Source organism: Trichechus manatus, unplaced genomic scaffold (genome assembly GCF_000243295.1).
Source record: "Trichechus manatus latirostris isolate Lorelei unplaced genomic scaffold, TriManLat1.0 scaffold00229, whole genome shotgun sequence".
Taxonomy (NCBI): Eukaryota; Metazoa; Chordata; class Mammalia; order Sirenia; family Trichechidae; genus Trichechus; species Trichechus manatus.
Genome location: NW_004444165.1, coordinates 2,087,656 through 2,099,675, shown reverse-complemented (window position 1 = coordinate 2,099,675; position 12,020 = coordinate 2,087,656). Strand labels below are relative to the sequence as shown.

General features: G+C 39.8%; 1 protein-coding gene across 1 annotated transcript; it reads left to right on the top strand.

Moving 5' to 3' along the window:
• Nucleotides 1-10,305: 10,305 nt before the first annotated feature.
• BIRC7 (baculoviral IAP repeat containing 7) lies at nt 10,306-11,617 on the top strand. Its single transcript, XM_023742982.1, is given in 4 exon segments — nt 10,306-10,403; nt 10,497-10,728; nt 10,903-11,064; nt 11,066-11,617. Coding segments are annotated over 4 exon segments (1,044 nt in total).
• Nucleotides 11,618-12,020: the final 403 nt, after the last annotated feature.

Sequence of the window (12,020 nt, the reverse complement as noted above, 5' to 3'; positions counted from 1 at the left end):
AAGAATGCATAGAATTTGCTAATGAACTGGATATTTAGAGCATATGAAAAAGAAAAGAATCAAAGATGATTCCTAGGGCTTTGGCTTGAGCAGCAGAATGGATGGTGGTGCCATTTACTTAGATGAATAAAGGCTGAAAAAGAAACAGGTTTTGTTTTGTTTTGTTTTTTGATTGGGAAGGGGTAAAATAAGGAGATTTGTTTAAGCAATGTTAAAGAAAAAAAAATTCCATGGAAATAAATTACAGTGATCCACACTGCCTCTGAAAGCATACAGCCAGGTTAATTTACAAATTATCTTTCTGTGAACAGAATAAACCCATTGCCATCCAGTCGATTCTGGCTTATAGCAACCATACAGGACAGAATAGAACTGCTCCATAGAATTGCCAAGGAGTGCCTGGTGGATTCGAGTTGCTGACCTTTTGGTTAGCAGCGGTAGCACTTAACCACTACGCCACCAAAGTTTCCATGAACAGAATAGGTATCTGTATCTCTCTGGTTTTACTCTGATAGACGATATAAGCTAGTGAAATTAAAATGACTTTTACATGTTTCTACTTGCCTCTTATTTGAAATCAAGGGCATTCATGCGTTCTTTATCTGAAGAAATGAGCTTGTTTTGTGCTGTCTGTGCTCTGTAATGATGATACGATATAGGGGAAAAGTAGAAATAAAAAAAGATACAAAATTTTTACTATATACTGAGTATATTTCCATAACCCTGCTGGTATCTGAAATACCGGTATAACTTCCAGCATCACAGCAACATGTAAGCCACCACAGTATGACAAACTGATAGACAAGTGATACAACTCTGAAAGTGCTCACTTGCCTATGCCAAGAAATTTGGAAGACAGCTACCTGGTCAACTGACTGAATGTGATCCATGTACCTGCCCATTCCAAAGAAAGGTGATCCAACAGAACGCAGAAATTATGGAACAATATCATTAATATCACACACAAGTAAAATTTTGCTGAAGATAATTCAGAAATGCTTGCATCTGTACATTAACAGGGAACAGCCAGAAATTCAAGCTGGATTCAGAAGAGGACATGGAACGAGGGATGTCATTGCTGATGTCAGATGGATCTTAGCTGAAAGCAGATAATACCAAAAAGATGTTTACCTGTGTTTTATTGACTACACAAAGGCATTCGACTGTGTGGATCATAACAAATTAAAAATAACATTGCAAGAATGGGAATTCCAGAACACTTAATTGTGCTCATGGGGAGCCTGTACAAAGACCAAGAGATAGTCCTTTGAACAGAAAAGGAGATACTGCATGATATAAAATCAGAAAAGGTGTTTGCCAGGGTTGTAACATTTTACCATACTTATTCAATCTGTAGACTGAGCAAATAATCCAAGAATCTGGTTTATATGAAGAAGAGTGGGGCATCAGGATTGGAGGAAGACTCATTAACAACCTGTGATATGAAGATGACACAACCTTGCTTGCTGAAACGGAAGAGGACTTGAAGCACTTACTGATGAAGATCAAAGACTACAGCCTTTAGTATGAACTACACTTCAGCATAAAGAAAACAAAAATCCTCACAACTGGACCAATAAGCAACATCATGATAAACGGAGAAAAGATTGAAGGAGTCAAAGATTTCATTTTACTTGGATCCACAATCAATGCCCATGGAAGCAGCAGTCAAGAAATCAAACAATGTATTGCACTGGGAAATCTGCTGCAAAAGAGCTCTTTAAGGTGTTCAAAAGATGTTACTTTGAGGACTAAGGTGTGCCTGACCCAAGCCATGGTATTTTTAATCACCTCATATGCATATGGAAGTTGGACAATGAATAAGGAAGATCGAAGAAGTACTGACACATTTGAATTATGGTGTTGGCTAAGAATATCTAATATACCATGAATTGCCAGAAAGAACAAATCTGTCTTGGAAGAAGTACAGCTAGAATGCTCCTTGGAAGTGAGGATAGTGAGATTTGGTCTCTAGCATTTTGAACATGTTATCAGGAGGAACCATTCCCTGGAGAAGGAAATCATACTTGGTAAACCAGAGGGTCATCGAAAAGGAAGAAAACTCTCAAGTAGGTGGATTGACACAGTGGCTGCAACAACAGGCTCAAACACAGCAACGATTGCGAGGATGGTGCAGAAACCTGGCAGTGTTTCTTTCTATTATACTTAGGGTTGCTATGAGTTGGAACTGAGTGGACAACACCTAATAACAACAACAACAATATTTCCAAAATTAGAGTTTAGAAAATCTTTTGGATTGTTAGTAATACATGGCATAGTCTTGTCATGAAATTTTTATGCTGTTCATAGTCAGAGAGATGGACTATCAATTCCTATCACTCTCTTTTAATCTATATCCACAACAATATTTTTTCTCTTATAATCCCAATTCAGAGGGGTTCTTTAGTCCAAAGAGAACTGATATTGTTTGTGATACATGTTATTTATTCATTATAAAATTAAAAACATTTCCAGATATTATTAAGTCTGTAAGAGCTTTATTTTGTCACTAGATTGTCTGATGGTTTGTTAGAATTTGATTAGTATAAATTCAAAATGCAAATACTGAATTATTTCATTTGGTCTAAATTATTTGTTATCAGAAAGATATATTCTGCCATCTCATAAAATCAGTTGATTTAGCCTTAAACTAGAAAGTGCCCTCCCAAGGAATCTTTTCCTTTTTTCCTGTGTGGTAGAACATACAGTTTAGTCAAATTAAGATACCTGCTACACAACTGGACTAAACCAAAGCTAAGAAGTTTCCCGAATACAATCAAACACTTTGAGGGACAGAGTAGCAGGGGTAGGGGTCTAGGGACCATGCTTTCAGGGGACATCTAGGTCAATTGGCATAAGAAAGTTTATTAAGAAAATGTCTGCATCCCACTTTGGCGAGTGACATCTTGGGACTTAAAAGCTTGTAAGTGGCCATCTAAGATGCATCAGCTGGTCCCAAACATCTGGAGTAAAGGAGAATTAAGAACACCAAACACACAAGGAAAGTAGTAGCCCAAGAGACAGAAAGGGCCACATAACCAGAGACTTCATCAGCCTGAGACCAGAAGAACTAGATGGTGCTTGGCTACTGCCAATGACTGCCCTAACAGAAAGCACAACAGAGAGTCCCAGATGGCTAGGGGAAAGATGGGATGCAGAACTCAAATTCTAGTAAGAAGACCAGACTTAATGGTCTGACTGAGATTGGAGGAACCATGGAAAGCATGGCCCCTGGATTCTCTATCAGCCCAGAACTAAAACAACTTCCGAGGCCAACTCTTCAGGCAGGGATTGGACTGGACTGTGGGACATAAAGTGATACTCGTGAGGGGTGTGCCTCTTAGTTCAAGTAGATACAAGAGACTAACGGGGCAGATTCTCTCCGGTGGAGAGATGGGAAGGCAGAGAGGGTTAGGAGCTGGCTGAATGGACATGGGGAATCATAGGCGGAAAGGAACACTGTGCTGTCCCAGTATGGGGAGAGCAATTAGAGTCACGTAACAATGTATGTATAAATTTTTGTATGGGAAAAGATTAAAACTAATAATAATGATAATTCAATGAGAAAAAAATGAATTTAATTGCTTAGATTTTCTTTAATACCCATCAATTACACAATGAATCAGCATATTTTAATGATAAATGAGTTACATTGTAGATCAGGGAGAATATTCTAAAGGTGCATGCCTCCAGGAAAATTTTAAAATGGGATTTTCTATATATTTTTATAGCTATTTTGATACAGTTCAATCAAAGTATCAGAAAAATTAAAATTACAATTGGCTAAGAAAGAAATCATTATGTTTGGAAAATTCATAGACATAGATGTACATCTGGAATAAAAAATGATGAAGAGCTCAGTCTAAGTAAGCCTCAGAATTCTATGCATATTCTTTCCAACAGATAACTTTCTGTCAGCATTCAATCTAGCATGTGCCTAAGAAAACCAATCATGAATGCAATACTTGTGTAGAGGATTATTTTAATGTACATTTTCATGTCAACTATTTGAAACTCTAGAAGACATAGAAACAATACACAAAATGTTGATTGAGTTCCAAGATTATACCATTTTTGAGGGGAGAAGCATTAAAAAGGAGCTGAAATTTCACAATAAAAATTATAGAAACATTTCTGTAACATAGTAATTAAAAAGGAAAGTCAATAGAATATAATGACATGGCTTTTTCTTTTTGATTACAATTCATGCAAGAGTATTTTTAATCAGAGAATAGGGTTTTCTGTGAAAATTGTCAAATAAATTAATATTTAAAACACCATTAGAGGTGTTTAGGCGCTCTAGCTGTATATTAATCTCATTTCAAATTAAGGTTTCCCTTTCCCTTGTATAAAGTATATAATACATTATAAATCTATTTTTATGGTAGTATCAAGTCAAAATAAGAGACTTTTGAAAATATGAAGAAGAGGAGAAGGAAAAACACTTGATAATAGAAAAAAGACACATGGAGAAAATAGAGGTTAAAGAGGTATACATGCACTGAAGAAACCATGTGTCTCTATAATTAATTGAATTATCTGTAAAAGAGAAATGCTGGAACCAGGAAAAGTGGTAAGAAACAGGCAACGAGAAAAATTACTGTACATTTAGACACTGGGATGCTCTCCAGAGGAGCCCTGGTGGTGCAGTGGTTAAGCACTCAGACTCCAGAAGCAGGAGAACTAATTATAGCCCATGTGAGGTACTAGTGAGGGTGTCCGTAGGTGGAAGTTTCTGGGGTTAAAAATAAGTTTAAGAGGAGAGAGAATGCAAAGCCACCCTCTCTGCGTATAGGGAATATTTATTCCTTTCTATGCTTATAATTCTGTGAGGATCTTTAGGTGGGTAACTTATTCATATTGTGGCACGAACAGCTCTTGAAATATCATCTCCAGAATCCAATTCATAATAATCATAGTTCCTACACGGTAAAAACAATTATTTCTAGCTAGATTTATTTTAGAAAGCAGCACTTGGAGTGGCAAAATGCCCTGGGCTAAAACTGCAATTTTACAACTTTGATACTAATTAATACTGTAATACCAAATTAAATAAAACTAAAGTCATTTCTTAGAAAGAAACATTTTATACTCAGTAATTTATTGCAGCTAATATTACTTTATAATGACTTGGAATTTGAAATCAGCCAGAGTATTTTTCATGATAAATGTATTTGCATTCTAAGGAACTGAGATTTGGACCCTTGCTGAGAATGACCATTATTCCATATACCATGGGTTCTTTTAAGCTAGGCCTGTTACAACACTAATTCTTTATTTTGCTTAGCATGGAAATTAATTTGGATTATTAATTTTCTCTATATACTTAGTTTATACCTTTATATACTCAGTATGTTCTTACATTGACATTGGTTGAAATATTAGACATAACCCGAATTTTCTTGTTCCTCTAACTACTCACATTTCTACTTGGGACTGTTTATTTTACCCCATATAATTTTCATGAAGTTCATACTGTCTACCTTTTAGAGGGTAAAATATCCATTGAATTTTAGGCACACCTCAGATTGCAGTGGTATATCTCAGAATGGGCAAAGAACGTATACAGAGAAGTCAGATATAAATGTCAGCAAAATACAAATACAGTGAATTAATTCTATATAAATTGCCATAGTACCTCCAATTAAGCAACATTTTAGTAAAACTGGTGTAAAGTGTAGAGAAAATTAATACATTTGAAGGAATTCACATGCTAAGCTCATGCATTCAAGAATAGCAAATATTTCACTAAGCAGTAGCAGGCAGAAAGCACAAGGGAAGAAAACTCTGGTTGATTTTTGGAATTAGATCACAGTCCCTCCTTCCCAGTTTGGAAGCTCCCCTGAAACCTGTTGTTGTTGTTAAGGGCCATCAGGTAGGTTCCAAGTCATAGCGAGCCTATAGGACAGAGTAGAACTGCCCCCACAGGGTTTCCGAGGAGCCGCTGGTGGATTTGAACTGCCAACCTTTTGGTTAGCAGTTCAGCATCATAGCAAGATGCAGTCCACCACTGAGAGGCAGACCAGTGGTGGCTGCACATAAAGTGTATTGACTGGGAATTGCACCTGGGTCTTCTGCATGGAAGCGGAGAATTCTACCACTGAGCCACCAATGACATGAAGCCGTATCACTAGTGCCTTTTTCAAAATCTATAATACTACGCTTTCAGCACTTCAATTAAATTTTTAATGCATTTGAAATCTAAAAATGTAACAGAATAATCCAGGTTCAGCCTCTAATTAGGTGTGAAGAATATTGGTTTACAGTAAAGAAAGCCTTTAAGAAGCAACGTTTATATGTGTTTTGATATTTTATATTCTATCATGGTGTTATTGAAGAGTATTAGATTATCCTATAACTTTTATCTATGTTCTTCATTTTATCTTTGGTGTTAGGTCTTTCAAATGCATTATGGTGTACTGAGTTTGGGATAATTTCTTCATATATTTTTTAGGGCCAAATGCATGTTATAAGCCAGCTCCAAATTTTGCAAAAATTGTGACATTTATTATCTGCCTCTATATATGGGTAGCTAAGGTAAATACTACATTTTCAATAATATCTCAGACATTACCCTGGTGTTGTTGTTGTGTGCCACCGAGTTGATTCTGACTCATAACGACTCCATAGGACAGAGCAGAACTGCCACATAAGATTTCCTAGGCTGTAATCTACTGGAGCAGATTGCCACATCTTTTCTCCTGTGGAGCCCTTGGTGTGTTTGAACCATCAATATTTTGGTTAGCATCTGAGCACTTAACTACTGCATGAGCAGAGCTCCTTTACATTACCCAATATAACATAATCTGCAAAACAAGATTGAGAGATAGATACTGTCATTATTTTCAGTCGTCTTGAATCCTTGCCAAGGATTATACAGCAAAGATAGAGGCAGAAGTCTGTTTCTAGACCTACTGTCTGCAAGAAGTGCAAATTAAAATTTAATAACAACAAGTACAAATACTTTTTTATTAAATAACAAACATGAGGAAATTTAGAATGGGAAAGACTTTTCTCATTTTCTTTTCAGGAAACATGAATGTGTGGTCAACTTCCCAACACAACAGAAGAAAGGAGTGTGGAACTATATTACTTCACTTTTTAAAATTCAGTAGCCATTTCCTTTGACCTTCCTTGACTAACTTTATAAAGAGTCCCTTGTGTTTTACAATATTTCTAGCTCTCAGCCTTGTTTCATCTATACAAAGTATAATTATGCCTTGTAGACCTGATTTCAAAGATATTTTTTCTGTATGTTGTTCCGTACCTCAGCAAATAGGTATCTAGCATGTATATATATATATATATATATATATAAATATCCAGACAAGCAGGGCAAAATATACTATTGGTTAAGAGCATGGGCTCTAGACTTTACTACTTACTAGTTGTGTGGCCTTGGGAAATGACTGTCTGTGCCTCAGAATCCTTATTTGTATAACAGGATTTATAATAATGCCTACTTCATGCGTTTTGTCTCAGAAATATGAACATTTATTAAAAATAGGAAAAGTTCTGTCACACAGAAACATCTTTATTAATGTTAGCTATTATTGTTATTGCAGTATGTGTTGCTATGGTGCTGAGCAGGTTTCAATGGAGCTTCCAGGCTAAGATGGACTAGGAAGAACTGCCTGGCCGTCTACATCCAAAAATCAGCCAGTGAAAATTCTATGGATCACAACAATCCAATTATGGGGATGACACAGAACGGGGCAGTGGTTAGTTTTGTTGTCCATGAGTCAGAGTCTGATTCAAAGGTAGCTAACAACAACAACAACATCATTATTGTTAGTATTATTGCAAGGCCTATTCTGCTTTGATTAAGCAAACTAAGATCAAGGAGACCACCACCAGTTCTGTATTCCATCAGCTTTTATACTTAGTCATGTGGCCTTCTTTGGTGTATATGACTAGCTGGCTGTGTCCCGTAAGTGTGCACGACTCCTTCCCCCACTCCCATAATAACGCATTCCATTAATACTGGTTATTTATCATTCAATCTCATCAATGTGGTACAGGTGCTTTATTCAATATATGTTCCTCAGCTAGTTCTTCATTTGCCTTAGATCTAGTATAGGTAAATTCTTAATAGTTACTTGAATTAATTTTGCAAGGGGACATGTTTTTTCCAAGAATATATGCTTCTTTTAAGATCACTAGTTGGAAATATATAAGCATAGAAAAGAATTACTTTTATTAACTGAAATATAAATCTATTGAAATGTTACAAACTCCTTAGTTGTCGTGAAAATGAAATACCACTAAAAGCTCTATTTTAGATCTTAATTCAAACTTGGCTATATAATACCAGTAATTTCATAATAGTTTTCTATTATAAAAACACATAGCAACATGCTGTGAAATGCTATTAATGCTAAATTTAGTGAAGAAAAATTCTTACATTTTTAATTGTTAAAAAGAGAAAACTAGAGAAAGAACAGCTTGAACCGTAAAATGGTCATGTTTTAAACTTTCTACACAAACAAGAAAATTTATATCCACTTATTAATATGCCTAAAAGTTCAGAAGCCCTGTCTATCAGGTTGTAGTTCTGGGGTACATTGTTCTTTATTTGAACTTGATTCACCCTGTTTGCATTCTCATCCCAAGTAATAAGTCAGGAGCATTTAGAGAGGCTCCCTCTGCTCCTTCAGACCAGCAACTACTATTTCGCGCACTGAAGCAGTAACTTCTTTAATACTATGCTGGTGATCTGTAACAGCTGATGCAGTTTCCAGAGGTAGTTAACTTCCAAACAGGCGGTATTTTACTGACTATTTAATAAGTACTGCTTCAGTAGACTAGATAATAACTTAATGGCCTAAAGAGCTAATGCTCCTTCCAAAATTTTGGGGGTCACTGGGAATAGAGCAGTCTTGTTTTTCACCAGTAGATTTTGAGAATATTGCTAAACATTTCTACCTTGACTACTGCAACAAGAATACAGAGAGTAGTTTGAAATAGAATTTTACCTCATTTTCTATAAACTAAGAGCATGATAATTTCAAAAATGCACCTTGGGTTTAAAATTGATAAATATGTATTTGTTGCTTGATTGAAAATACATTCTGAAACTTACATCCTATTGTAAGGATGAAGTTATAAACTTCAAGTCTCAAATTCAGGGTAATTTATGATTCCAAACTTTTTTGTCTTTCTCACTTCTGCATTGGATAATATATGCTTTCTATTTCTTAATAGAAGTATTTATTAACAGAAACAAATTTAAAATAACAGTTCTTGCAAAAAATTTTACTCCAATTTTCTATATTCAAACTAAGATCTAATGTGTTTTAATCCTGAGTAACATTAGTATTTATAATAATTTTATACATAGATTTTTATAACTAAAATTTTGTTAATCTTGGGGCCAGACAATAATGCTCACATTCATCCAGTCTTCTGTGCCAATTCCCATAAATAAGGTCTTGGATATTTATAAGCAAACTACCACTATTGTTGTTAGATGCCATCGAGTCAATTTTCAACTCGTAGTGACTCTGTGTGACAGAGTAGAGCTGCCCCATAGGGTTTTCAAGCCTGTAATCTTTACAGGAGCAGATTTCCAGGCCTTTCTTCCACAGTCACTGGGTAGGTTTGAACTGCCAACATTTCAGTTGCAGCCCTGAACGTTGCACTACCAGAATTCCCTTAAACCACCACTAGTCACTAATCACTTTGGATCACCCTCTTTATAGCCAAGCCTTCAATTTGTCTGTGAACATAGTCATGGTTCATTTGAGCTCTAAAGTCCTACTGCTACCAGTATATTTAAGACTCTTTGACTCTTCCATCCCTTGAAATGCCCCTCCCATAATCCTTTCAAGCTTATCTATTCAAATAAAATTCTAAAAATGTATGAGAATTAAATGCAGAACTATAAGAATCACAGGCGTCAGCCTTTTGGAGGAAAATGCATTCTAGGTGTATGTATGACTACTTCAGAAATTGTCTGTGAAGTGTTTGGAATCCTGACGCAAGGCATCTGTGTTCTCTAGTAATTTTTTCGATATCACCTCCACAAATTTTTCAGAGGGGTCTTTATTTTTGACGACTAGCTCATTCTCATGCAATAGCATTACCAAGTGGTTTAATGACAATAGAAATAATATGCAATAGAAAGATCCTGAAATGGAATTTTTACACTAGCAGTTTTACAGCTGCAGGTGTCGGCAGCCCTGTCATCAGAAGTGAGTGAGGGCCGGCTCCGGCAGGACCTCTGGAAGGGACCAGGCCCCATTTGCCTGCGCAAGATCTACCCGGCCTGAGGTGAGACCCTGGCCTCCCAGCTGGGCGGGGGGCATGTTCCCAGCCCTTTGCAGCTGTAGGATTCAGAGAAGAACACCCAAGGGGCTGCATCTGGCCCTCAGCCCGGAACCTGGGGGCCTCCCGGCAGCACTGTGAGCAGCTGCCCTTCTCCTCCACTTCCCTTGCCCTCCAGAAGACACGCCCACTCAGACTTGGGAGGGGTCTTTATGCCCCCATGCCCCTAGAGCCTACTCCTGTGCACTGCCCCCAGCCCTGCCGGGGAACCCTGGTACCGGCCCCCGCTGCAAACATCGCGCCGTCACCCTGGCCCCTTCCAAAAGGCAGCAGCGGGCCCTGGCTGCTCTCCCAGTCCTCTGTGTGCTCCCCTACCTGGGGCCTCTGGTGGTCAGGGCGCTGGTGCCTGCCCTCCTCTCCCAGCTGCTGGCGGCAGAGGCCGGCACAGTGCCCAAGAAGGGGGTCAGGAGCCCCTCGGCGGGCTGGCTGGACATACTGGAGGACTGGCCCTGGGGGGCTGGTGCCTTCTCTATGGGGACCGAGGACAGCGGCAGGTGCTGCTGTCGAGGCCCAGGATTGAGCCCCGCGCAGGGGCACCACGCGCCCCATCCTCGGTACAGCCACGGCCCGGGCTAGGACAGCGCGGGCTGGGAGAGCGTGGAATGGCAGATTCTGGGAGAGCTGCGCACGCTGGCAGACGAAGAGGAGGAGGAGAAAGAGGGGGTCGAGGCCACCTGCCGCCTGGGGCCTGACTTTTCTGGGATGGATTCCGAGGAGCTGCGGCTGGTCTCCTTCCATGCACGACTGGCCGCTGTCCTCCTCGGTCCATCCTGCACAGTTGACCGAAGCCAGCTTCTTCCACATGAGCCCTCAGGACAAGGTGAGGTGCTTCTTCTGCTGTGGGGGCCTGCAGAGCTGGGAGCGTGGGGATGACCCCTGGACGGAGCACGCCAAGTGGTTTCCCAGGTGTGAATTCTTGCTCCAGTCAAAAGGAACGGGCTTTGTCCGCAGTGTCCAGGACTCGTACTCCTACCTGCTCGGGTCCTGGGACCCATTGGAAGAATCAGGAGACGCCGTCCCCACAGCTCCTGTCCACTGGGGGCCCGATCCGCCTACACTCAGAAGGGACAGCCACCTTGAGGGCACTGAGGACTCAGGAGTCGAGAGCATCGAGGAGCAGGTGCGGCGCCTGAGATGCGAGCGCGTCTGCAAAGTGTGCCTGGACCGCGCGGTGGACGTGGTCTGTGTGCCCTGCGATCACCCGGTCTGCGCTGAATGCGCCCCCAACCTGAGCTTGTGCCCTGTCTGCCTGGCGCCCGTCCGCAGCTGCATCCGCACCTTCCTGTCCTAGGCAAGCGCTGAGCGGGGCCCAGCAGCGGCCATGGGCCTTCCCCTTGGACCAGGGAGTGGGTATGAGTTCCTGCCTCCAGGGTCGCATAAGCACGCTGAGGGGACGACCACCTCTGACCATCACCGATTCCGGGACAGCCGCCGTGGCCGGAGGAGAGAAAGTGGACAGGTGGGGTGGGGGTACTTTTACTGTACTCGGTTTGTATATTTTGATGATTGTCAATAAAGTGGAAGTTTTTCCCGCAAAAAAAAAAAGAGGTGGAAAAAAGGGTGCAGGATAATCACGGATCTTTTGGTATATTCAATGAGATCTATAAACTCTCCCCTACAAAAAAGGTACAGATGCACTTACACACACTGGTTTATAAACTACTTCAAGTGATCTGTCAAAGCCAAAACCCAGA